The sequence below is a fragment of the Rhododendron vialii genome, chromosome 5a, assembly GCF_030253575.1.
Source record: "Rhododendron vialii isolate Sample 1 chromosome 5a, ASM3025357v1".
Classification (NCBI taxonomy): domain Eukaryota; kingdom Viridiplantae; phylum Streptophyta; class Magnoliopsida; order Ericales; family Ericaceae; genus Rhododendron; species Rhododendron vialii.
Genome location: NC_080561.1, coordinates 1,199,782 through 1,227,230, shown reverse-complemented (window position 1 = coordinate 1,227,230; position 27,449 = coordinate 1,199,782). Strand labels below are relative to the sequence as shown.

Here is a 27,449-nt window from a genome sequence, read left to right as displayed (position 1 = left end):
ATAGGATATTCCTTGGGAAAATGACACTCAAAGACGTGTTTTAATAATTAATACCCGTCAAAGGCATTTTTAGTATTAACAACTATTCTCAGCATGTCATTGACGGGTATTAATTATCAAACACGTCCTGGACCGTCATTTTCCCATATTCCTTCTAGAACACTCTAGGATACCCTAGCCACCCCACTTCATAGGATAGTTGTGCTAGGTTTACCTTCGTACACTCGTACCCTTTTGCCGAGCACCTTTATACAATGCTACCGACCGAGTATTATGTTCAGCCCTATGCACCCTCACATTGCCATCAACCTAGGCTCGCGTCCCGTACTTGCTCGAGGTTGCTCTCTACAGACTACAATGTACCTTCACATGGTGTCTCAAGTATTCTCACATGTCTCTCTACAGACTACAATGTACCTTCACATGGTGTCTCAAGTATTCTCACATGTATCGCATGTGGTCGATCATTATTCTTCCTGTTTGGGAAGATCCCTCTTCAATCATAATTTTTTAGTACAAAAGAGTTAATTACTGTATAAAATTATTTCATAAAAAACAAAAAAAAAATTGAAAAATATAATATGACCAGTACCCATCAGACACCCAGGTACTAGCACCGACCGGTATTTGAACTGGGACAAAACTTAAGGGTTGAGGTACCGGTTTTTCAAAAATGGTACGTACCAGTCAATACCATATAGTATTCACAACTTTGCTCCAATGGTCGTTTATCATATTACAAGTTCCTTCCAGCAATTCTATAGGAAGCATAGTACTATGACACAATGATCCCTTCTTAGATAAACCTCTCTACCATTAACACTCCTCCTGGATACGGCTATTTCAAACAGTGTAAGAGCTCACAAACCTCTTACAAAATTTAAGCAGCAGGACAAACGACATTTCAAAGAGAGTGAAAAATCCAAAACACATAAGAATTCAAATTGCACAACATACTACAATCAATGCTTTCGATAAGAAAATCTATCAATGAGCCACCGTAATTGGTATATGCATACACAGAGTATTAAGAGAAGAACCCTTGAAACATGATGGTCCGTTTGTCAATATCTAAAACAAACAACTAAAGAATTGTCGCAACAAAACTGCTGCCATTACTTGAGAACATTTTATACAGTCACCCCGCAAACGGTATCATTCATCTTCTGGTATTTCACAACACATACAAGTGTGTAAGCAGGCATAACTTTCCCCAGATCTAACTTCTACGGTTATACAGGCACCCTTTTGCCACGAGAACGGTCAAAGAACTGTATATAGAGACCAGAGAAAATTTCAGATAAAAAATTTAATAAATGGCTGAACATGTAGAGACCACTCCCTCCCACAACAGTATGCAAGGGGCAGGTATGGACTCCAAATTATCACAAAAGTAGAATCTAATGAGATGCATTAGAACAATTTATTAACCAGTGTCATGTATATAAGAGCATAAAAGGATGACTTGTGTACTTCAGACGACAGCTTACGTCTTATGCTAAATCAACTAGCCATTCGAGATTATTTTTTTACTTCATACAAAAACCTGGGAAATATGCCCAAAAAATTATTTGTTGGTTCCGAAAAAGTCTAAATCTCCACTAGCTAAGAATGGAATAGGTTTGCAGTAATAGAATTCACGACCTTGCTAGCCAAGTAATCGGCAGAAATATGATGAAGTCGTGAATCACAAGCCAAATGATTAGCCAACCTTAGAAAACAAAAAACCAGACATACTTGAAACTATTTCTAATTCTAACAATTTGGGAATATGTGGAAAAGTCCAAAATTTAAGATTTCAAGAAGGCTCAACTTATTCACTAATTTCACTTTTATTGCCATTATTACAAGCGACGTACTATTTCCATCTGGGAATATACTTCATTCAAGCAGGTGACAAGAAAAGAACTTCATTGAATGCAGCAGCATGATGCAAAATATTAAGTGGGGCTGCCTTATAACATCGACTGTTACATGTTCAGGATCAGAAACATGAAAAGTGTTGACAAGACAAAACGTGTCCATAGTGTTCTGTTCAACTAGATCCCTACGCAAACTCTACGGATAACTAGCCAACAAAAGAAGCCTTAAAAAAGAACACAACCAGAAGAGATCCATAAGAATTCTTGCTAAAAGACATTGTTAACGTACCCATCGAACAAAAGGCTGTTGGAACACCCAACCAAGGACAGGTATCTTCTGAATAAAAACTGATACTGTCGGCCAAAAGCCACTGCACAAAATACACCATAAACTTAGTTAATCTTCGATGAAAATGATGGTGGGAAAGAGTATTTTCACACAATCACACACTTATATATTCAATTGCTCTGGAAAAAAAAAATTACAACTCACTCACAAACTCACACATACCCATAGGGGGAAACCCCTTGGTTTTTTCTTCCTCTCACCCTCTCACTTTGTTTGTCACTCTCGTACACATTTACATCTCAGTACCAAACACAAATCATAAACTCTCAACCTCCAACTATCATGTCTCTCCTTGATAAACTAACTCAATTTTCAGCTTCATCCTCGACCCCATCTTTCATTCTACCACTCCCTTTGTCTCTCAACCTCATTACACATCAACCCTGTTCTCAATCAAGCACGACTGTCTACTGTCGTCTTCCTGCGCCTTGCAAAACATGTTCTTCTCACTTGTGCGGAACAATCTCGTATTGTTCCCTGTATTTTCACACAATCACACACTTAATGTATTCAATTGCTCAGGAAAAAAAAACATAATTACAACAACTCACACACAAACCCCCTTAGGGAAAAAAAAAAAACCACTGTTTTTTTGCTCCTCTCGCCCTCTCTCACTTTGTTTTGTCACTCTACCACACATTTAACATTTGCAATGAATAAACCTATATAGACTACGCAATTATACAACAAAACACAAATCACAAATTCTGAACCTCTAAAAACAATTATCATGTCTCCCAGCCCCTTGATAAACTCACTCAATTCCAGCTTCACCATTGGACCCCCTCTTTTACTTCTACCTCCCCTTGGTCTCTCAACCTCATCTCACACATTAACCCTACTCTCCATCAATCTTACAATGACAACACTCCCTTGATTATCTTTCCAAAACCCACCCCTTGTCCTTTTCCTTTTCGTCGCTTGAAAACCGTTTGTTGTCGTCTCTCTGCACCTTGTAGAACCTGTTCTTCTGACTTGTGCGGAACAATCACGCATTGTTCCCTGTATTTTTACACAATCACATACTTATGTATTTCAATTGCTAAAGGAAAAAACATAATTACAACTCACTGACAAACTTACACACAAACCCCCAACAGGTCGAAAACCCATGTGTTTTGCTCCACTCACCCTCTCACACTTTGTTTTGTCACTCTACCACACATTAACAATTCCAATACAAAACCTACACACTCTACGCTATATCCAACAAAACACAAATCATAAACTCCCAACCTCTAAACCATTATCAAGTCTTCAACCCATTGATAAACTCGGTCAATTTCCAGCTTCATCCTTGGACCCCCTCTTTTAATTCTACCTCCCATTTGTCGCTCAACCTCAATACACATCAACTCTACTCTCAAACAAGCTTACAATGACAACAAAAATGAGGAGATAAAATCATGGAAGGAAAATATAGTGAACCTGAACAGGACGATGAACCCATATGCTTCCAATATCATTCCCAATACAGGCCATCCAACAACAACAAAGAAGAATCCAACACCAAAAGAAATTGTTCCCTGTACAATAATCACACAGCACAAAGAGGTAAATAAAAATGGAAAATGAGCATGCAGCACTTACTTGAGACCCAAGAGACAGAGCAAATAAAACCTTGTAATTGCTAGGTTTCATAAAGAACTGCAGTGAGGACTTCAGTCCGATTGTCAACATCACCCCTGATAAGAAGAGGATCTGATTCAGCATCACCACAATAATAAATGTTAAGCAGTCATCAAATCAACAATATGTGCACAACAATGGAAGAAGTTGGCAAATGAAAGGCTAAGAAATACTTTTACTTACATTTCCCATGGCAAGTAGGCCCTTGTCAAAGAAGAAAAGAACTCCCAAAAACGAGAAAAAAATGCCAAACCCAGTCAATCCAAGCCCAATCTCTGTTTCATCATAGAGTTGCAAGTTATTTCATTGATCAGAATTTCAAATGGATGTAGAAACAAAAAAAATATTGAGAAGAAGCTTCACATTATATGCAACTTATTGCAGAAATAGAATCTGTGCAAATTAGGAAACTTACGAAAAGTACATTGACAACCATAATAAGTGGCACATAAAACCTTTGAACGCTTCATTACCAAATAGAAATAGGGGAACAAACCACTATGCCTATCTATAAAAAAAAAAAATAAGGGAACAAACCACTCTGCCTACTATATACCATAAAAAATGATAAAATACTTTCCAGTATAACTAATGGAAATTGAAATGCACTAATAACTATTTGATTTACAAGAACAAATTGTCTAAACTGATCCACTAAGTTGTCTGAGTGTTTACATGGTTCATTGATGATACCACTCTTCTTCACTCTTCATAGAGGTAACCACATCCCAAAATAATTCATAGCCCGTAATATGGAAAATAAATTCTTAAAGTGTACTATTATTACTGAATGATTGTGCGCTGATACTTCAAGAGAACTCATAAAACCTTTACACTGGCCCCTAAGTTAATACCATTCAAAAGCACCTTTTGCAATGCCAAATTCTTGAAGAATATAAAGGAGAATGGTGAAAGGCGTAGTCAATTTAGAGAAAAACTCAATAAACATACACACGTCTAGTACGTATTACTATTACAAAGGGAACGCCCCTCTTGGTGTAAACGGTGGTTATGAAGCCAACTCACACTTCTAATTTCTCAAACTAGCCAAAAAACAATTGCCACCCAATTTTCTTCTCCCTTCTTTCCTACCTTCACATCCCAGACTTCTAATTAATCTCACTTCAAGATTTTCGTCATTCCATCTTTTGAATCACACAATTTGCACACACATTGTGTTTAACTGTCAACTCAGATTCGATAATAAATGATTTCTACTCTCTAAAAAAGCGTAGGGCACAACTTCATTAGGGCATATTTTTTGTACTTTTCTTTTCTTTATTTTCGAACATTTACATATTTATGTACAAGGTTGCTGGACATTAATTATAAAACTCGTTTTGGTTCATATATATATGTTTATTAAATTTTGGGTTAGCCAGGGTAAATTAGATTCCTAGTTCCACCTTGATTGACAATATTAGGAAGTAATGTGTGTTTGACATCGATTACATACTTTTGCGATCGTCCATTTCGAAGGAAACCATGGTGCCGATTCAGATATGATGCTACACTTGCCAGAATCTCAACAGCTGAACTACAAGTCTGCAAAGCAAAGCAAATCAAATCAGATCTAGATTAAACAAATACTCATAATTATCACAAGACAAAACATACAACAAAAACAATTCTGTTCAAATCCGTCAATTCATATCCTCAGTGGCTAGGTTTTGAATTAGAATTTGAAAAAAGTCAGTTCAAATTAGATCCGTCAAGAGTACCTTCAAAAACTAGCTGGATTCATCAATATTTAGATCACTAGTAAGCTAAATCTCATTACTTGATCGATGACGTAGAAAATGTCACATCTCTATTTTTAAAGACTTGGATACACCTTAGGTTCTCGAACGACCACTTTCTCTTTACCGATTCATTTACTAAAACATACCCTTTTAACAAAATCAACTTTTCACATCTCTTAAATTGAAACCACATACCAAAACACGCATACTAAACCAACCCCATGGATACTGCACATAAAGAAGAAAAACTGTTTATTTTTCTCTAAGCATCAAACAACATCAATGTCAATACACCAACAATGCATATCTCTTATACACCCCAAGTTCTCTGTAATCCAACACCTAATCATCTAAATCAATCCATTGTATCCCCACGTGTCAAATTGACAAGGTTAATCCTTTACATTAGACTATATCCAATTAAACAATGCGAATTCAAGGACGACACTTAAACGATTGAAAAGTATACTTCTTTTTCTTCGATCCATAGGTCATACATCAAAAACGGAGTTCGGGTAACCTTACTATGGCCTTGCGATTATAGCTCAGCGTAACAGTGAAACTGGTGCAAGGCAGAATTTGGGTCAACTTTGGATACAAATCTGTTATCGCTCGGACATACCCATGATGCATGGGATGTATCGTTGGAAAGCTCTATGTGTCTAATTTCCAACAAAACAAACGGTGTGTCTTTTTGAGTCCCGAGCTAGGAGTTATGGCCATTTTACCAAAGTCCGCCGGTGCTGTCAGATTCTACGCAGAAATAAGTAGAATTGATTGAAAAATCATAGCTCTCTCATCTTAAACCCAAAAATAGTGAAACCAAAGCCAAAAGTTGCACCACGACAAGCCCTACACTCAGTAAAAATCCCAGGTTCAGAAACGAGAGGAGATTAACCCAACAATCAAAAGAAAAACAGTTTTGCAACCATTTTCGCACCAGTCAACCAATCCTGCTTTAGAAATTCACCAAAAAATGTATACTTAACCAAATTACTTGATTCCAACTCCAATCCCTTCTTAACTTAAACTTCTAGCTCCTGTAAAAGACCCAAAGCCACCCAAGGTGTTCAACATGCCCAGGACGTTAAAAGAAGGCAGCCACGCACAGATTCGCACATCCAGGAAACAGCCGGTATTCAAAAATTCATAACTAATTGTGTGATTATCGGTTTTGCATGATCTTGGTACCGAAATCTTCGTATTGAAACGTACTTTAACAGTTATGAAGACACCAAAAATTGATTCCTAGCAGAAGGGCCCCAAAAAGAAAGATTACCAGAACTCACGAAATTTTCAGCATTCACTAGATTTATTCAAGACTCAAAATAGATTACAAGCTTGATTCTTGTATATCAAACCAACACATAAACATATAAAGAAGCCAAGAGATCCCTACCTCGAAGGTTAGAAGCAAGCCCGAACATAGAGGAAACCTCAAAGTGCTCCGATCAAGATTCTTCTTGGATCGATAGAGAGATCTCGTCGCGTAGAACAACTTTAGTACTTGGGATTTTTCCGAAATCTCATTCTAAGGCGATGAAATCGAAGAGAGAATTTTGGAGGAGAGGTGAGAGAGAGAGAGAGTCGGCCGGTAGAGAGGAGAGAGAGGAAAAAAAGAAATTTACTTCTCTGCACACCACCCCACCTATTTATACTAGCACCAACACCAATCAAACTCACACCCCTCCACTAACAACCTTACCACATTTATCCCAAATCTCATATTCACATCATATTTCACATTTCATAGTATATACTCCTTCTGTCCCATAATATTTGTCCGATCCGCAAAACGGAATCGTAAAAATAATATTATTTTTGTAAGAAAAGTTGGAAAAAAATTTAACTATTTACTAGATCTCGACGAGTTTTTTTAACTTATGAAAAAAATTTGAATTTTTTCTTGAAAGAAATGCATTATTTTGTAGTTCTTGTTTCGCAGACCGAACAAATATTATGAAACGGAAGAAGTAATCTCGTATTAAAATTATTAAAATAAATACGAATCTCTATAAAAAAACCTCAACAAGTATCACTACGAATACATGAATGTGATAACGTAGAAAACCTTAACAAGTAATAACTATATACATACGTGAATGTGACTAATATATTCCTGAAAAGTGAATCTACAAAAGAGAGAACTTGTAGCAGTGGTAGGATGGTGGAAGATCGAGTCAGAAGAGAGACAAAAAGGAGGTGGGGTTTGGGCCACCAAAATTTAACTCTTATCAATTTCGCCTTCCAGGCTAAGGAATTGATTGTCATTTGCGGAGTGACATTTCACTCGGTCCAAACGGTTGAATTGACTCGATACGGGGTTGGCTAAGCCGAACATTGGCGGAAGCCGCCTTTTTTTACGGGCCTATTTATTGGGCTACATGAGTCTATTGGAAGTGTTTTTCCATTTGGGCCCAAGAGACCCTAGGCCACATAATAAGGACAAATAAGAGATTTTGCACAAACCTAGAAATTCTGTGGGTAAAATCTAAAAAGTTAAAAAAAAAATTTATTGACAAAAATTAGAGAATATGTGTTTGTCTGGAAGATAAAATTATGAGCGAATTCGATACCTCAAAAATCAATCAAAAAAATTGAGGTTTTGATAATGATTCACGAGCTGATGTGCTCCAACTTGTAGTTCAAAATGGATTTCTTTGTTTAAAACAAAAGTCACGTCCTTCAAGTGTCACGTCCCGCTCCGCGACCACGTGACATTCCACACATAAAACCAACCCATACCTCACATCCTGTCAGAATAAACACCCAGTAAAAGACTTATCACCTTAATATAAAAATGAGTCGACGTATCGACCAACCAACTACAACCTCGCACAACTAAACAACAATATAGTTTTACAATCCTTTAAAAATTCTACACTTCAACACATTCATTGAAGACTTATATATAACTTATATAAATCAACTTCTTAGTTCACTACCTACCAACCAACTCGCTCTTCCACATCATCCAACACTAGTCCAAACACTTCTCAACACGATGACTGGTAGTGGACACACTCTACGTAACCTGCTAATTGGGGGACCTAAAAGAAAGTTAGAGTGTGTGAGATATAGAAATGCTTAACAAAATATAGCAACAACCAAATGAATAACAACAAGAATATAAATTTCCAACATAACTGAAATACTCAAATGTATATAATAGATATAACCACCACATCCTCCAAATACAACACAACAGTAACATCCAACGGCTAAAAGACAATCTCAACATGTCAACAGTTTATCGAGAAATTAAGAGCAATACCGGGCACACAGTCAATAATTTAAGGCATAAATTTTTTGGCATTAAGCCAATCATCGGGCACACATTCAATAACTTAAGGCATAAAAACCTTTTGGCATATAGTCAATCACCGGATACATAGCCAACAACTAAAGGCATAAAAGCCTTTTGGCATATAGCCAATCACCGAGCACTAAGCCAACATTCAAGTTCAATTCAATATAGAATAACATCTATGAATCAAACACTCACATATCACAACCGAATCTCGTGTCCCACATACCATGCTCCCAACCATCGTTAAATAAGTGATATAGCTTACGATATGGTGTGCCTCACATGCGAACATTCCCAACATATTAAAAGCTAAACAACAATAGTATAATATACACTCACCATTACAACAACATTTTATTAGGAAGAATCATATCAGACACACTCACCTTTGCATTGACCGAGATACACCAAACTTACGGTTTCGGCACCTCCTATTTGCCCCGACCTGTTACCTAGCCACAACCTACCATATCAGCATATGAATCCCTTGGAATGTTTAAGTAAATACATGATACACCCCATAATATATTTACCATACTAACAAGTGTCAAAAAAGGTTAACAAGGCCACCAATACCCCTAAACCATTTAACAATCATTTGATACCGAATTATAAAACTAATAAGGTATTAGATGATACCCAACGAATACAAATATATCTATCTTAAGGCTTAAAAGTGCCCCCAATCAAATATAAGAGCATAAATATGACATAACTCTAAAAATCGATTTGAAAATCATGATCATCCTGTTGTATTTCAACCATAACTTCTTATTGGTTTAAAACCAGGTCATGAGACCACCACCATTAGAAAGTATACCTCCTGTACATGAATTTTGATATAAAATTTGCCCAACATAGAGTCCGGACGACAAAATTATGCTCGTCCGAAGTTACACACACAACTGCCCAAAATTGTAGATTCTGCACGTCTATCAACTTTAAACAAAAAACTGATTTAACCAAGTACAAAACAAGCCACAACCCATACATATTCCGAAAGGTATATGAGTCTAGTTTCAGAATCAATAATCTGTGCGCAAACCCGATACCCGAGCTAAGAAATATGACCATTTTTTCAAAACGTGTCAGTGCAACAAATACAAAACTCAGCAGGGACATATAAACTTGTAAAATCCGCCAACACTAAACCATGCAACAAAATGACCTGAAATTTGGTAGAGATCATAACAACATATCAAAGTTTATTCCTAATTTTTTCCAGATTTTTCACAATAAAGGAACCTAGTCAAATTCACCCCCAAACTCAAAAATTCTGTGCAGCGAAGCACAATTTCTAGCAGAACAGTCTGTGTTCGAAAATTCATTAAAAATTGAATACTCAATACTTTTCAGTAATTCTACTGCCAAAACATCAGCAACTTATCAATCTTTAAGACTCATAAGGACCCATAATTAGGAGGATCGTTTAACTATAAAAAAAGCTTGATGTGTAAAACAGATCTGTAAGCTATTTGCACAAAATATGAGTTTAAGATACTAAATATCTAGAATGGGTATTACATCAAGCGTCAAAATAATATTTATTTTGTTCTTAGTAATTCCCAGGAATACACAAAAGGCGAAAGTAGAAAAAAGGATAAACGAAAAGTAACGAAATAATTGAGTACGAAAAGCAAAAAGTAGAAAAGTAACAAAAAAAAAAAAAGTAGAAAAAGAACAGCGTTATCTACCTAGGGCGCTCAACATTTGTGATTTGTTTGGATTGCTTTTTTAAAAAAAATTCTCAACTCAAAAATACTCATTATTCCTATTTTTAATCATTACTCATCTCTATCTTCATTCATTATTTTCATTTCTCTCTCTATCTCTCTTCAATCATTACCTATACTTTCAATCATTACTCTTATTTATCTCTCCACTTATGACCTTAGAAAATTTCTCAAAAACTCATCCAAACACAGCATTGGTTGGTCGCCATAGATGTTTTGTGGGAAAGGACCATCGCTAGCGGAACCATTGTCTGCAACATCGTCTGCGGATTGAGAAATTCTGTAGTGCAGGCCCTGCAAGGTATTTTGTAGGGCGCACACGGAGTATTGATCTTGACAATGAATTGTCGAGAGATATGATTTTTTAATTATGACCGGTAAGAATAATTTATTATTGGCCGTAATTGATTTTTAATGTGGATCGTTAATTAATGAGATCGACGATTACTATGTACCGTCCTACACATGTACTACACGGAGGTGCACGACAGCACTCTTGGATCCCATCGTCTGCAGCTCATTGTCGTCAAGTAGCACGCACACCTTTTCCCATTAAGATTCTTGACTGTCATCCTTAATCGGTGCATCTATCTGCATTCCATTGCAGATTACTTCGATGGATACTTAATTTGGATGTAACACTTTTTATTTGCGTTCTTGTTGTTATAGTCGCTCTCGCCTGACGGTGGGTTTGCTGTTTATTGTCATGTTTTTGTTACTAAAGTTTAGGGCGGTAAACGAAACGGATCGAGCTTTGTCGAGCTTGATCTTAAAGAGCTGAGCTTATTTATTTATGAGTCTCTTTAATTGCCGAGCCACCTTAATAAGTCGAGCTAAACTCGCGAGCTGCTTGGTTCATTCTCTCTCATAATAAGAGAGCTTGCTTCGCAGTTAAGTATATGTTTAGTAATGCACCTAACACCTACTGAAAAGAGCTTCATGTCCTTCAATGTCAAACCATAAAGTTCACCCATTGATGACAAAAGGGAAAGAATCTTTTGTCATCACAAAAGTGGATTTAGCTTTCAAGTAATGGGCATGCAACTTGCTATATATCTCTCTCTAAGGAAATGTGCGGATGACTGAATTTGATTATTGACAAAAAAGTTGTTAATTTTAATTATCTAATGGCCAAAATTTGATGAGTTGTAAAGTTTGATTATTCTAATGTGATTTTTTTTTTGAACAAATGTTACTCACTTTAATATTTTTTTGATTTTAATTATACCAATGTGGATGCTCTAATGGATAAGCCATAGCTAGCTACCTACCATTATTTGTGCAGAAAGCAACATTTTGAAAGTGAACCAACCCATTATATTCCTTGTTATCTTGGTTTTAGTGGCCAGCACCTAAACTGTACCTGAGAATATTTTAGAATCACCGACACCAATAGGGAAGCTTAACCTCCAAGTAGAGCTATAAGCAGTGGCATAGTCAGGAATAAGGAGCACTGGCAGGGCTGCAAACGAGCCGAGCCGAGCCGAGCCGAGTTTTAGAGTGTTCGAGCTCGGCTCGCCAAAAATTTAGTTGGCTCGAGCTCGTGACGAGCTGCAGAACTCGAGCTCGAGCTCGGCTTGAGAAGTATTTACAGAGCTCGAGCTCGGCTCGTTCGGCTCGTTTATGAAACAAATATATATATAAATATATATAATATAATCGAGCTCGTGAGCCAATTCGAGCCGAGTTTTGACTAACTCGAGCTCGGCTCGTTTATGAAACGAGCCCAGGACTCGAGCTCGAGCTCGTTCGTTTTTGTCTCGAACCGAGCCGTTATCGAGCCGAGCTCCGAGCCGCTCGCGAGCGGCTCGGATCGTTTGCAGCCCTATGCACTGGGGTACAATGAAACACATACTGAAGAAAAAAAATTGGTAACAAGATGATATGACAAGGAGCTTCCCAAGACCAAGCCCAAGCCCAACTTAGCTGCACCAAGAAGGGCCACACAACAACCACTTCTCCCACCAAACTTGTACTGCCCAGCTAGCCCACCAGCACCATGGTAACATGGCATGGCCCCAAACCAGCACCCCACCAAATTCATCACCCCAACCGTCACCGATACAAACGCCGCCGAGACGTCTCTCCCCGGAAAAAAGATCCGACGACAGTTTACACACGGCGATAACCGAGTTCTAGATCGACAAGGGCAATTGCGGAATTGTACCCTTGATAAATCCATCTTTCCATGCATTCTTAGATATTTTCACAATTTCGATAGGTGATGGCCCAAATTTGAACCCTTTAACCACTTTAGGCCCTCTAATAATTGCCAGAAGCACCCCCAATAAAAACATATTAATAGCAGAGGGAAGAGAAGCTACAATTTTCGTCAATTTCCTCCTTTTTCCCAACCCTTTCTCGATCACCCAAATTACCACCACTTTCTCTCTCCTCAATTTCATCATCACCTGCACCATTGACAATTATAATGAAAACGGCACAAACAAGGGCCAAAACCAACCCATCTAGGCCCAACCAATGCCTCTGCCCACTAGATTTGGACTTTGAAAAATCTTGTACATTTCTTATGTACTTAACCGCAGTTAAAGCAAATGATAGCCCTTGTGCCAATTGAATCCCCCTGACAACAGAAAGCGGCATAAACCTGTACACAAGTTGCATCAGCCCCGTGACACCCAATAAAAATAAAATCGCCCCCGTTAGAATCCCAGCCGCCATCGCCTCCGGTATGCCGAAATCTGGATCGGTTATCGCCACTGCGGCGATCGATTTCATCGGTTGGACAGGCATTGGGACGCCGTAAATAGCGCCGGTGACGAGATTGTAGACCCCGGTGAAAATCAGGGTCGTGCCTAGATTCAGGTCCTTGGCCAGGGTCAAGGCCAATACTATAGGGATGTATGTGCCCAAATCCCCCATTGCACCATTCAGTTCAGCCCATTTTGACCTGAAAAGAAGATTGTTTTTCACTCGGTTGACGACGGTGGCCGGGAAATCCGAAATGGGTGGTCGGGCGGTGGTTTCCGGTAGGGTTTGGAGAGGTGGGTTTTGGTGGGTTTGGGAATCCATTGGTCTTTTTAAAATTTCGGCACTCTCTGTGGTTCCTCTTTTATAGTTGCCCAAAGCGTTTGGTCAAATGGGGAATTGATACTGTGGCTTTAATTGATGAGAATTGAGAGGTAGTTTTGAGGAGAGCAACGTGAACCGTTGAATGAGGCGTGAGGGATCTTACTTTTATGGATGATTCGAGCCGTTCAACGTGAACCGACGACCAAAGAACCGAGGGTATATTGGCGTGAATGCTAGGCAATACCTGGTCTCTTATGGATAATTCAAGCTGTTCAATAATTTAAAAAAAAAATTAAGTGAGTTTATGAGAAATCAGCTTAATCCGATATATATGGGCGCTCGATTCAATTTTCTATTTTTTCATTTAGATTTTAGGATCTCAAATCATACGTATGGGACCTGAAGTGGGCCCTGTGTTCTGTTGAAGCGTGTTGGTACCTATAGTGGGGTTCCTTTTTCTTTAAGAAATTGATATTCGCGTTCCACTTTTTTCTGATGGCGCTCCACTTTCATGAAGTTATTAGTAACTTCACATTAAAATTGGAGCGTCATTAGTAAAAAGTAGAGCACGGAAATCAATTTCTTTTTCTTTATACTAAATTTATTCTTTGTGAAAACACCACAGGGGACTTTCTAGGGCAACCAAAGAATAGAGGAAAATGGTAAAAAAAAGTCCCTTCAATTTTTGTTAAAGCTGAAAAAGTGTATTAAAATATATGAAAAATAAATAAATAAGTCTAAAAAATATATTAGAGTATGTGTATTTTTTCCTTTCATTTCGTTTAGCTTGATAAAAGCACAGTTGGCTTCCAATAACGGGATATAAGAATAAAATTAGATTGTGATAATAAAAAAAATAAAAGTTGATTTGCTTAATACATATATTGGAAATCTAAAAGTCGATTATATAAATAAGTACATGGTGGGATAACAAAACACAAGCATGGTGACGGAGAATCTCCTATATTACTCATGAATATTGATTGCATGCTGTAAAAAAACCTTTTTTTTTTTGTGTGTGGTGATTTATGCAATCTCTTGTGACATTGTGTCATCTTCAAAAATTGAGAACACTTTTAATCGATGGCCCGAGGCCCGGATGTGCACAGCACCTCCTTCGGGTTCATACATTCTATTTCGTAACGCGCGCTTCTGCGCTTGCTTTATTTTGCAAAACACTCAAAATGCTTCTTTGGAAAACAATTTTTAAAAATGTAAACAACCTAGCTACTTTTACAAAGTCTGAAAAATGTTTTCATATTTCTTAATTGTAAATTTTGCGTAAAAAATGCATTCTTTGAAGTTTTCCATTGTTTTTGTTGATTCCAAATGAGCATAAACCGAAGGGAAAAAAAAACAATCAGAAAGTTTGAATTTTTTTTTTTTGCAAAGCAAGAATTTTATTGATTCCAAGGAGCATAAAGTCATAAACTGAAGGGAAAAAAATCAGACGGTTTTATTTTTTATTATTTTTGCGAAGAAAGAATTCTACTGGTTGCATGTGATTGCATTAATCTCACCTGAAGGTGATGAGAGTGAAGCCTTCTTGGGGATCCCATTCCCATGTCCATGTGGGGGCGTGGTTATCTAATTTTTCGCGTTCTCTGTCGTTGGCCACTTGTGGTGGCGAATTAATTCCTTCCTCCTGACAAAGTCAATCAGAATTGAGATTCTATTCCACAGCCAAAATAACAGTAGAACTACAAGGGCTTGTTTGTTTGGAGATAAGATTATTGGGAGATGCTGCCAAGTAAAGACGCTGCCAAGCGCATCCAGACCGTGACGATAGTCTAAAAGTGTTTTCAACGGTTTGAATTAAAAAACGGACTCTTCCCTAGAAGAGATTGTTTTCAATTCGGACCATTGATTGTTGAGATGGACGATCCGGATGCGCTTGCAAGAGTGGCTGGGTTTAAGTGGGATTGTGGTGAAGGAATTATTAGTCGAGTGACTATAATAATCCAAGAACTATATGAGGGGACAGAATTCCTATCTTGTTTTTGTTTTTTTGTTTTTTATCAGACGAAAATGCCTTCAAGGCTATCTTGTTTTTGTTTGTGCATGGGATTACATAAGGGATAGGTCTTATCATGATGTCTATTCCATGTTTGTTTGAAGACTTCTGGACAATGATTAATAGCTCAATTACTGTCTTGTCCCTATTGCAATTGTTGGATTGGGAGATGCTGCCAAGCAGAGGTGCTTGGCAGCGGTGCCGAGCGCATCTCGGCCGTCCAAAAGTGTTTTGGATGGCCCGGATGTAAAGGTACCGAACGGATTTAAAAAAAAAGAAAAAGAAAAGGAAAAAGATGTTTCGATTCGGGCCGTTGATTCCGAGATGAACGGCCGGATTGGCCGCTCGGCACCCGCTCGGCAGGGGTGCCGCTCGGCAGGGTCCCCGGGTCCGCAATGGTTTACCCACTTATGTTTCTTCGACATAAACAAAATCTCTCTCTCTCTCTCTCTCTCTCTCTCTCTCTCTCTCTCTCAGTGTCCCATGCAGCTATCCAGGTAAAAATATACTCCCTCCGTCCCTTTTTAAGTGTCCTGCTTCGTAACTCCAACTTATTAAAAAGACATCATCATTACACCTTTCACATCAACTTTTTCCTCTACTTTCCCTACTTACCCATCATCATTACACTTTTACTCACTAACTTTTCAAAATAAAATCTACTTTTAGGGACAAAATAGACAATACACCAAATTTTACCCCCCTAAACTTTACAAAATGGATACTTATTAAGGGACAACCCAAAATGGAATACTGGACACAAAAAAAGGGACGGAGGGAGTAACTATCAAGATTGATGAGAACAACAACTACCCTCGTTACCTGGCTTTTATCATATGGCATCAACAAGGCATGAAGGATATCACTGCTGTGCAGCTCTGCGAGGTAAACCCCCCCAAAGCACAAGCTAATATACTCAACAAGAAAGCCATTTCCTACCATAGCAATAGTAGCTAGCACCCATTTCACTGCATATAACATCTTATCATGTACATTACTGACAATCGATATAACATTTGCAGACACAAAATTTTGTGTGCAAGCTACTCGATAGGAGCTACGGAGCCGTATGGACAACTACTTCACCCCCTAGGGGACCCCTCTTGATAAGGATGCTATTTAGCGATGATGATGAGGAGACGTGGCTAATTCCAGTTAATAACATACTGGAAGATTGGAAACCTGGAAATACATATGACTCGGGAGTACAAGTGAACTTATAGCCAAATGAATAGGTCTCTAATATTCGATGAATACAGATTCATACCCCTGGAATAAACATCCACGACTTTGCAGTTTTCATATGTTCTATTTTCATTTTCGTTCCAAAGTAGGATAAGCATCGAGAAGTTCTTAATTGTTGTAGTCATTGTATTGTATTGTTGAATAATAATCTCAAAAACTAGATAATGAATGTATGGAATTCATTGTTAACTACAGCAGTCATTCCAGACAGTACTAAATCTTAGCTATTTCATCTGTCTACTTTCCGATTAACATTCCATTGTAAAGCGTCAAGCCCCCTCTTCTGCCCTTAAAAAAGCCGTGGAGATGTCTGACCCCACACAGTAAGAGGCATTTTTTAACTATCAATCAAGAGAGTGCCCAACTAGCATTTTACCTAGTGAATTTAACAGTTAATCTTGGTTTCTTGACCAACAAGCTTTGGTTTTGGCTAAACCTAGCAGGGCACTATAAGCAACGTACCTTTGTATTCTGTTCTTGGTCTGCAGTTTCATAACTAGTAATGTTCAGAATCACCATAGCAAATCAAACACATAAATTCAGCCCTTTTCCAAACATACCTTCAGCCCTTCTACACACATATATTCATTTGTTTTTCCTACATGCGATTCCAGGAAAAATACAACCACTCTTATTTACAATCTATTGAAATATGAGAGGTCTTTCTCTCAGTTGGACTGGCCTAGGCAGAACATTGGTCAAAGCTACATGAAGTGGTCCGGCCGGCAAAACCTTTGTCTATAGCCACCAAACCACAACTGTAAAACAATATCGCCGGTTAAAAAAACACACTGTAGAACAACATTGCCATTTAAATGCAAGCAGTACCTTGTAATTTCAAATTTCAATATTAAATACAGGACAAAATAATGAAACCCTGGCAGATTCAAAAGAAATCAGTTCTGACTCTTAGAAATTAGTCAAATTGTTTCACACTAAACTCAAGGAATCATTAACACAAAAATTGTTGTATTTGTTCAATTAAAAAACTTCACATTCAAAAGCTTGGAAGAATTTCCATCATAATATCCGAACTTATGAAACCCTCATTTGCTGTCGCATATGAGATCTTTCAGAAAAATGTATAGGTAGATAAAAGAACCCACAAAAAGGACATAAATAAGTGTTTGAAGTAATTGTGATTTTCCATGAACACTGAAATAAAAATCCACAACATGGCGAGAGATCATTTACGGTCAGTCGGTCACCTGGAGCGCTTCAATTGAAATGAGGTAGGATTCCAGAGAGAGAGACCAACTGGTTAAACATTCATCACAACTTAAGCCTCCAGCACAAATCTTGGAATATCCACAGATCCTGTATAAATTAACCACTCCACTCTTCGATGCCCTGTCTATCTCTTTTGACAACAAACCAACAATTGTTTTCCATGAACCCAATAACGTAAACCAACATCATTGCCGTTGATTCAGAGTTTCCAATGAGATTGTTTATAACTGTCCAAGGATTATGATTTATGTACTAAAGTAATTCTTGTGAATCCTCTTAAGCTCTACATAGCAGAGCCAACCTCACATGTGCATTCTGATACAAAATCATTATTCTGCTATCCTGCACAAGGAATAAACATGATCCTGGATTAGAGTGTTCTCTCACTTCCTTGAAGCTATATCATCCTCCTTGAGAGTCCATTTACTTGAAGTCTTGATGAAAAGTCCAACATAAATAGCCAGGCTTCATTCATCTGTTTCCAAGAGTAGGCAGTACTACTATCAGAATTTCTCTAATCCATCATATCTCTGCCTGACAACTTTATTTGAGCACCCATCTGACTCAACATGGAGTAAACCATGCTCCTTTTATGTACTGAACTTCTTCCCTGAAAAAAATCAGTACCAAAATCTGCAGACTCAACCAGGCTAGACCCCGCCTCTTTGTGGAACCCCTTATTCGTCATCATCTTTCTCATATTTTCTACATCAGCCCACCTCCCTTCTTCTGCATATATGTTTGATAGCAACACATAAGGACCAATATCTCCTGGTTCCAACTCAATCAGCCGCTTAGCCACAATCTCACCAAGCTCAAGATTTGAGTGGCTCCTGCAAGCTGAAAGCAAAGCTCCCCATAGAACAGGACCTGCATCCATTGGCATATTCATGATTAGCTTTTCAGAATCCTTTAGTAAGCCAGCCCGGCCAAGAAGATCGACCATGCAGCCATAGTGCTCCACCTTAGGCTCAATCATGTAAACTCGGCGCATTAGGTCAAAGTACCACCAGCCCTCCAAAACCAATCCCGCATGAGCACAGCCACTTAAAATGCATATAAAAGTGGCATCATTTGGCATGACTCCTCTCTCCTCCATCTCAAGAAACACTTCAAGAGCCTTCTCTCCATACCCATGCATTCCGTAGCCCATAATCATAGAGTTCCATGATACAACACTTCTTTTAGGCATCTCATCAAAGACTTCTCTGGCCAAATCCATAACCCCACATTTTGCATACATTGTCAAGAGAGCAGTTGAAAGTAGCACGTCTGGTACAATTGTCCTATGATTTATAATGTAAGTATGAACCCATTTACCTCTATCAAGCCTCCCTAGGTGTGCACATGCAGTTAGGATGCTGACAAGAGTGGCCTCATCTGGCTGAGCATCCCCTCCTTCCATCATCCTATCAAACAAATTCAAACACTCTATATAATCCTTGGATCGCACATAAAGAGACAACATCATGTTCCAAGAAACTACATTCCTAACGGGCATCCGATCAAAAAACTCCCGAGCACATGAAATATCTCCAATCCTTGCATACCCATCAATCAAGGAATTCCAGGAAACAATATCTCTAAATGGCATCTCCTCAAACAACTTTTTTGCCTCCTCAACATCCCCAATCGCTACATAACCCGCGATCATAGAATTCCAAGTAAAAGCATCTCTTTCAGGCATTACATCAAAAACCCCACGCGCAACACCCACTTCCCTGTTCTTCACATACCCATCCACCATCGAATTCCAAGTGACCAAATCCGACTTTGGACTTTGATCAAACACCTCCCGTGCGTCCCGAATTCTCCCAAAAACAAAGTACATGTGAATCAAAGCATTCCGAACGAACAAATCTGACTCAAACCCGAATTTCACAACCCTACCATGGGTCTTTCCCCCTTCTCTAACTGACCCAATCTCCGCACAAACCTTCGCCAAAAGCGGAAAAGTATAATTATTTGGCAAAACAAAATTCCCCACCATTTTATCATAATAAAAATTAAGAGCACCAAGTGGGTCGTTCAATCCCACCAAACCTCTAACAATCGTGTTACACAGAAACGCATCGGGCTCTTCGAACCGATCAAAGAGCGAGATCGCGTGAGAAACCCTTGACGGCGAGGAAGAAGAAGAGCACATTTTCTTCACCACTCGGCTCGAAACGAGAGAATGTTGAAATATGCCGGAGACAATTAGCTGGGTGTGGATTTGGTTGAACTCTGTCAGCGTGCCGTTGCAGGATTCTAAGGTGCGCAGGATGGGGTGGTTGAGGGTTAACGTGCGCACTCGTGGGTCGTCTGGGTCTGAATCCGGCCATAGTCGGGGCGTGGGTTTGGAGAGGTTTTTCTGGGTTTGGATGAATTTTTCTAGAGCTTGTGAAGATAAGCGGGTTTTTCTGGCCATGGATATTTGTCTTCACATTTGGCGGGAAGGATATGGGTTCAGAATGCCGTTGGATACCGCTGGTTTTGCCTTCCTCGGCACGATCCAAAAAACTACTCTGACTTCCACAAATAGGAAATTTGCCTTCTTTTTATTTTTGGTGCAAAATTGCCTTCCTACGAACTCAATTTTACAACACAGCTCCGGACACTACTCCATCGTAACTACTCGAAAGTTGAAGTATGTTGCCCTAAGACTATTTGAAAGTCGAAGTATGTGGCCCTAGATGCGTTGATCAGCCCCGGACACAATTGTGTTCGGTGCTATATTAATTGTGTTTCAGCATTGCTCCTCAATCTAGTCAAAATTAGTCCAGTTTGAATTCCTTTCAGTTTGGTCAGGTAGTAGTGAGCTCATCCAAAATCCACGATAGATGTAACCAATCATACATGTAACTATTGATCTCATAACTCGCATTGATAGATGTGTAACCAATCATACTTGTGGTGAAAAAAATAGGCGGCACAATTCTTATTTGTATTACTATCGATGTTCGACTAAACCAATTTTTTTAAGGCAAGTGACCTTCTCTACATGGGCTACGAAATAGTGGATGAAAACTGGACTAGGATCTCAGTCCACTGCCTTCCACTAGTTCTATCCATTCTTCCATTCAAACACCCTTTTAAGTTGTAATTTAGGTTTTCAGAAGTTGATATAGAGAAGATTCTACCAGGTCTTCAAAAACCAATGGCCATCCGTTTGAAATTAGAAAATTATTTCAGATAATAGTCTGTTATTTATCAGACCAATTAGTTGAATGCCGAGAATGCCCTTCATTTCATACTACACTAGCAAGAGGTAAAAGAAACAGAAAAGAAAACACAAAAAATTATATTTTCAATTTCGTTTTCGGCACAACAAAATGGTATTAGAGCCGTTGGTTGACGATCTATGGCAAGACTCTCAGCGCATCATTGAATGGGTTTGCATAGAAGACACTCGTGGAGCGGTATAAAGTCCAAAAGGTGACTCCCGATGAAGCAAGGTGGCTCGATGTTGGAGTGCTGTATTGGATCGCTCATTGTCGATGGAGTTGACTCGTCAGGGAGCATGGTGTTGGTGAATGAGCACGTTGGCGAATGAGCACGTTGGCGATCAATGGAGTTCTCGTCGGGGAGCATGGTGCCGGTGACTAGGCACGTTGGCTCTCAATTGAGATGACTCTGAATCGATTGAGTGGGTGCAGAATAAGCCAAGTTTGAGAGATAGGGTTGAGAGTATTAGATCAGAATCAAGAGGGAGCTTGGATGCAGAGAGAGGTTAAGGCCCAATGTTCGGTTCACACATGAGGGGGAGATTTGTTAGAATATGTGTGAACGTTGAGTCCCACATCGGATAAACAGAAAAAGAGTTGGATCTTATTATACAATTGGATGGTTCTCCACTTACAAGGCTTAGTCTTTTAAGTGGATATGAGTCATTCAATGTATATTTGGCTCAGGTAATGTGGTGGACTCTTTGTTGTTACTCCTATACAAATTAGGCTTTGAACACACAGTGACAAGTCGATACATCGGACGAACTCCCAACAATCTCGATCGGGGATCGTGCAACTCCAATTCGACATTCGTTGAAAACTTTGAACCGAGGCAGAAGTCTACCTTTTCCAAAGTACTGAAGAGGATCTCAGCAACAGTCCAAAGTTCGCATGTTGTTTGACTGACATTGTTTCCTTTATGCACATTTAACGAAACAACGAAGAGAAAGCAATTAAAAAAAATTAATCCTTGTGAGCTGCTGTACAAGAAATATTTCTATCTGTAGGATAGATAGATACATCCAAAGCAGAATCACACAATGTAGATCTGGACATACACTTCGCATATAATTTGAAGTAACTTCATCATTTACCAAACCTATGTGATTTGAAGTGTCAAATCATACTGGAAGGACATTGCTAGTATTTGTTTATGAAATAAAGCAATATAAAAGATGCATTGTCGTTGTAGCAAAGCCATTCAGTTCAAATAAATTTGTAGCAATGCCATTGGATAAGTCCATCAATAAGCTCATGCGTGTTCATCCCCATATTAGCACTAAATAGTGTAGATACCTTCTAATTACAGTTGGAGTCAAAGCTAAATTTGGGGGCCAGCCGTAAAAAATATATTCTCAATTACTATACTAAAAGCTTTTGTGTAATGCTATACAAAAAGTTTTTGTGTATAATTTTCATGTATGCACCATGACAAAAAGCTTTTGTCAAACAATATCATGAAATTTCATTGTCACATTACTTTAAGCTCGTTTTGTTTTGTTTTGTTTTTGCTCGACAAAAATCAACATATATCGTTAGTTGTTGTTAGTGAGATTTAAACTTGTTGTGTTGTATGAGAAATTTAAGTTGTATATTCCTATGTGCATTACACCTATTTCCTCAGTCCTCACCATCCTATCTTGGTCAAAATCATAGACTAACATGACTAGTTTTCGCAGTACTCTTTTTCTGGTCACAACAAATGGAACTCTACCATACCTTTTTTTTTTTTTGAACCAACTCTACCATACCTATGATACAACTATTGTGTCCAAATAATTATGTGGGTACCTCAGAAACCCGATAATTGTGTATATCAGTAGGGGTAAGGCTCAAACTAGACAGAGGCTTCATTTCCAAACCTATTTGCTGCAACTACAAGGAACAAAAAGTAAAGGAAAGAAAGGAGAGAAAGGAAAGATTCTCACTTCACATGTCATTTTGATAGCAAGCTTTTAGTTAATTTGACCAACTCTTCTGATTCTCTCCCCTCATGATTACCTTAAGCATGGCTCCACATTAAACTCAATTAGTATTATTTGAATTGGAGGATGGTACTGTGCAGTGGTATGCGTAACACCAAGCTGTGCATCTCCAAGCCGTTTGATCGTACATCCGACGGCTCAGATCTCATCTCGGCAATGAACGGCTCTTGATCGTTGGTTCCCGGAGATAAGATCTGAGTGGTCGGATGCACGATCCAACGGCTCGGAGGTGCGCAACACATTGCTGTGCACCTCACGCCAACCCAAAGTCCATATAATCTTAAGCGAGTTGTTTGACCCTAGTTACAATGATAAGTCCGAGGTGTGTGTAGATTGGCCCAGGACTCCTTGTATTGCCAAAAGAAAAAGAAAAAGAAAATTGTCTAATCCTGTGCATTTCAAGCTCAATACCTCATCATCTTTGCTGAAACAGCAACCCGCATATTGTCATTTCATATGTCCCAAGAAGTAGAAAGAATTTTAGGTGAATCACATGTCTGTTCTCTTTAGTTTTAAGGGAGATATGAAGAGTGGAACTATGATGTATTTGTAGCAAAGATGAAAGGTGAAACAAACCATATATTTTACTGATTTTAGCATGAATTTTCTGGTGAGTGTTCGGGTTTTTGCGTGATTAATTTCTGGGTACATATGATTTCCATCATCTATAATCTAGGCAATCACCGAGATTGAGAAAATATCATGCTAAAGTCCCGAGATTGTCTCAACCGGAGTGAGAAATGCGTTGTTATCTGACAATTGATCTATGAGATTCGAACCTACAACGTATGATATAGTCGTCTGTAATATAGCTGCAGAAAAGTGTTAACTATTAGGCCCCATTCTCTTAAACTTAACTTAAATCTGGAAGTTTTGTCTTTATTTGAATTTTTTTTGCATTTGTTAGTTCTGCGCCAAACTTTTGTGGCTATTGATTGGTCTCGACGAGAGGAATCGGAAAAGTAACAACAAAACTAACAAATGCGAAAAAAATTCAAATAAAAATAAAGCTTCCAAATTTAAGTTAAGTTCAAGAGAACGGAGCCTAATTGTGAATCCCGGAAGGAAAGTTGCTAATTTTCTATAACTAATAACTAGTCCCTTTTTTTAAAATTTCTTTTATATGTTTCTTTCCCTGTCCTTAATAGTTAATATATAGATTTTCATCGGGATTCTGTTTCCTGTGGTGGTGTGGGATTGGGAACCAAAAAGATTATCTAAAGCTCCTTTCTTCCCAATTGTTTCAGAGCATCTTTCAGATATGTATGCATGCTTTCCCAGTTCTCCACATACACAAGGACCTTCTCTGCGGTCGAAACTACTGACAGAGAGGTCTCCGCCCTTACATTCCAATCGTTCATTGATTTGCATTCAATAGTTTAGATTTTAAAAAATTTTTCCCGAGAAGAGTTGGAAATTTTTTTTTAAAATTTGAACCATTAAAAACACTTTTAAACGGCCAAAATTACATTGACGGCTTTCTGCAGTCCAACACAAGACTGGAGATAAGCCAGATTCATACACAAGATGTGAAACAATAATATCCAGATTCCGATTAAAGTGAAAGAAAAAGAAGGGTTTGGAATTTTGTAATTCATGGGAGAGAACTGCAAACAGTATCTGCATCTCTCAGTTCAGTTCCTAGCTAAGGTCTAGAAGAAAATGGATTCTGGGTGGGCTTGAAAGGGGAATAAAGAGGGTTCCAACTACAGTAGATGAAGAAATTCCATGAGAAAAAAGGTTGTTGGAGAAATCCCATAAAGTTTCAAATCAGAATAGAGCCTTTTGACAAACTGAAAAAGTTAAAGATTGCCAAAAAAGACGAAAGGTGAAAGGAAGATAATCACTCATAAATCACTTTTGCTTTGTTCGGTTCGTGGTTTAGTTTTAGTTTTAGTTTTGTTTTCAATCATTACCTTATTTCTTTCTCCAATCATTACCCTATTTTTTCAATTATTACTTTCCCATCTCTCTCTATCTCTCTCCAATTATTACCCCTATCTTCAATCATTACTCTATTTCTCTTTCCACCCACTACCAAAACTAAACTAAACTAAACTCTCAACCAAACACAACCTTTGTAATGACACAAATAAACTTCAATGTTTGTAACATTGATTTTTGGTGAGAAACTTATGTAGGATAAAGAAAATAAATGAAAATAACGAAACGAAGAGGCTAGCTAAAGCTTCTTGGTTTCGCTATTATTGTTCTTCCCCTCGGAAATCGTCGAATAAATTCAACATTCAAATACAAAAACAGTCCAAGTGTAAAAGTTAAATCATTGTTTGCTCATATGAAGTAAGGAACAGCTCAATGGAATCAAACAATTCGAACTTTCGTCGCCCATTTAAAAGAACGAAAGGAAAATGACAAGAGTTATATTTGCACAAACACGGTTAATTGATTCCAATTAGATCTACAGTTATACAAGAGCTACAATGTGCCAGAGAGTTGAAAGTTTGGAAAAATTATTTCTCGAGAGAAAATTGTAGCAAGTGAATCACTACCAAAATGTCACTAATACACCAAAACACGCACAACCTCCTCACAGGCATGCGGTCATCTACCCGGAAAACTATCTATCTGCAATACATTCCCGACCATAAACCATGTCTCAAGATTCTTGCTACGTCCTGCAACTGGAATAGAACTGGGAAACGATGACAAAATTTTTTGGAGACAGAAGATCCCAACTCCTAGCTAGTTAAGTCCAAGAGGCAGAAGAATTAGGCACAAAATTAGTTTGAGCTTTGTTTGTTTACTTTACCCGGGCCTAATCCTCTTGCGTACAGCTTGCCCATCTGATCTCACATCACTTGAGTCCCCTTCAGAGGAATTAGCATCCATAGACTTGGCGAAAGAATTCGAAAGATCAGAGTAGAGGTCCACCACTCTCCTGATGTTGTTGTTGAGCTCCCTAATCAGACCCGCATTTCTACCGAGGTTATCTGGGACCTTGGACTCATGGTTCTGGTTTATCTCACTGATCAACAGCCTGTTCTGATCCAGTATGTTTTGAACTTGAACAAAACTCTTCCGAAACGTCTGCAAAACCTTGTTATCAAACTTTGTGCTGTTGCCTAGGCCTGAAAACACGTCCTCCATTTTCCGGTCAGGAGAAAATCAAATTCAGCAGTCCCGCACCAAAGAACAAGAAAACACGAAGATGACAATGAAAGGAAACAAAGGATTAGTCAATGTGTACCATATGATAAAAATCTAAAGAAAAGCCATCAGCATATCATCTCATTGCCTTTATTGTACCGACCGAAAACCTCAGATTCCCGGAAGGATATGATTAGCTTTTAAATTTTCAAGCCATTTTTCTACATGGGAAGATAAGGTGGGGTTATAAATGCTGATCATTGCAAAAGATCGAAAAAGCTACAAAATCATCAAAAGATCAGAAGCAAAAGCATCAAAACAAGAACCAAAAAGCTTGTAAGAAAATCTTATTTTTAGCTTTTTGAAGTTGTCTCTGGCCCGTAAACTAAAGAGAAACTGTACCGAACAGATTAGTGCAGCTTCTGAGACGAAAAAAGTCAGAAATTGCTACACTTCTTAAGGGTGTGTACTCGTCTCAATGAAGAGGTTTGACGCTCGAGCTTATAAACAAGCGTCGAGACTCGAACGACTCGAGCCCTGTTGCAATCTTACATCTAACAAAGATTGATCATTTCATTTCCCATTGGGATCATGGGAACAGATAGGAATATTATTGTGGGGTATGATGATGAGATGTAAAAAGCAGATCCCATTTCCACAAAAAGGAAACCTTTTAATATGCATACAGAACCACACACCAAAGGCTCTGAGTTTCAAAAAAAGGAAGAATCCCAAGACCCCATTAAACGAGAAATTTGTGGGTGCCAGGCGGGTATCCCATTGGCGATCTTAGCCATCCAAATATATTTTGAACGGTCCGAATTTTATAGAGAGAGAAAAAGAAAGAGGAGAGAGAGTAGTCGGGTGAGGGAGGAGAGAGTGGAGAAATCTGAACAGTCCAAAACACATTTAGACGGCTGGAATGCGCATTAGGTACCGCCACGTAGTACCCATTCGGCAACCAAATTATTTTCCCATAAAACAGTCAATGATACAGAGA

At 38.5% G+C, this 27,449-nt stretch overlaps 4 protein-coding genes and 1 pseudogene across 8 annotated transcripts; 1 reads left to right on the top strand and 4 right to left on the bottom strand.

The window, feature by feature from the left end:
* Positions 1-954: 954 nt before the first annotated feature.
* Positions 955-7,858, bottom strand: LOC131325349 (vesicle transport protein GOT1-like). 5 transcript variants are annotated; one of them, XM_058357559.1, is made up of 7 exons: positions 6,982-7,258; positions 5,297-5,385; positions 4,024-4,115; positions 3,832-3,912; positions 3,640-3,737; positions 2,152-2,233; positions 955-1,271 (listed from the first exon to the last, which is right to left on the bottom strand). In XM_058357559.1, the coding sequence occupies exons 2-7, from the start codon at positions 5,325-5,327 to the stop codon at positions 1,233-1,235; spliced, it is 423 nt and encodes a 140-aa protein (XP_058213542.1). In that variant the 5' UTR covers positions 5,328-5,385; positions 6,982-7,258; the 3' UTR covers positions 955-1,232. The 5 variants fall into 5 exon arrangements, with proteins under 5 accessions (XP_058213542.1, XP_058213543.1, XP_058213539.1 ...); XM_058357560.1 differs by having other exon boundaries at positions 955-2,688; positions 6,982-7,213; XM_058357556.1 differs by lacking the exons at positions 955-1,271; positions 2,152-2,233 and adding an exon at positions 2,295-3,213 and having other exon boundaries at positions 6,982-7,218.
* Positions 7,859-11,884: 4,026 nt separating this feature from the next.
* Positions 11,885-13,718, bottom strand: LOC131326826 (molybdate transporter 1-like; annotated as a pseudogene).
* Positions 13,719-16,459: 2,741 nt separating this feature from the next.
* LOC131325352 (expansin-like B1) lies at positions 16,460-17,106 on the top strand. Its single transcript, XM_058357562.1, has 2 exons — positions 16,460-16,557; positions 16,695-17,106. Exons 1-2 carry the CDS (start codon positions 16,525-16,527, stop codon positions 16,893-16,895), a joined length of 234 nt encoding a protein of 77 aa, XP_058213545.1. The 5' UTR covers positions 16,460-16,524; the 3' UTR covers positions 16,896-17,106.
* Positions 17,107-17,435: 329 nt separating this feature from the next.
* LOC131325348 (pentatricopeptide repeat-containing protein At4g18840-like) lies at positions 17,436-20,710 on the bottom strand. The gene has a single exon (XM_058357555.1). It carries the CDS (start codon positions 20,555-20,557, stop codon positions 18,662-18,664), a length of 1,896 nt encoding a protein of 631 aa, XP_058213538.1. The 5' UTR covers positions 20,558-20,710; the 3' UTR covers positions 17,436-18,661.
* Positions 20,711-25,725: 5,015 nt separating this feature from the next.
* On the bottom strand, positions 25,726-27,082 carry LOC131325351 (protein ELF4-LIKE 4-like). Its single transcript, XM_058357561.1, has one exon. The coding sequence runs from the start codon at positions 26,447-26,449 to the stop codon at positions 26,108-26,110; it is 342 nt and encodes a 113-aa protein (XP_058213544.1). The 5' UTR covers positions 26,450-27,082; the 3' UTR covers positions 25,726-26,107.
* Positions 27,083-27,449: the final 367 nt, after the last annotated feature.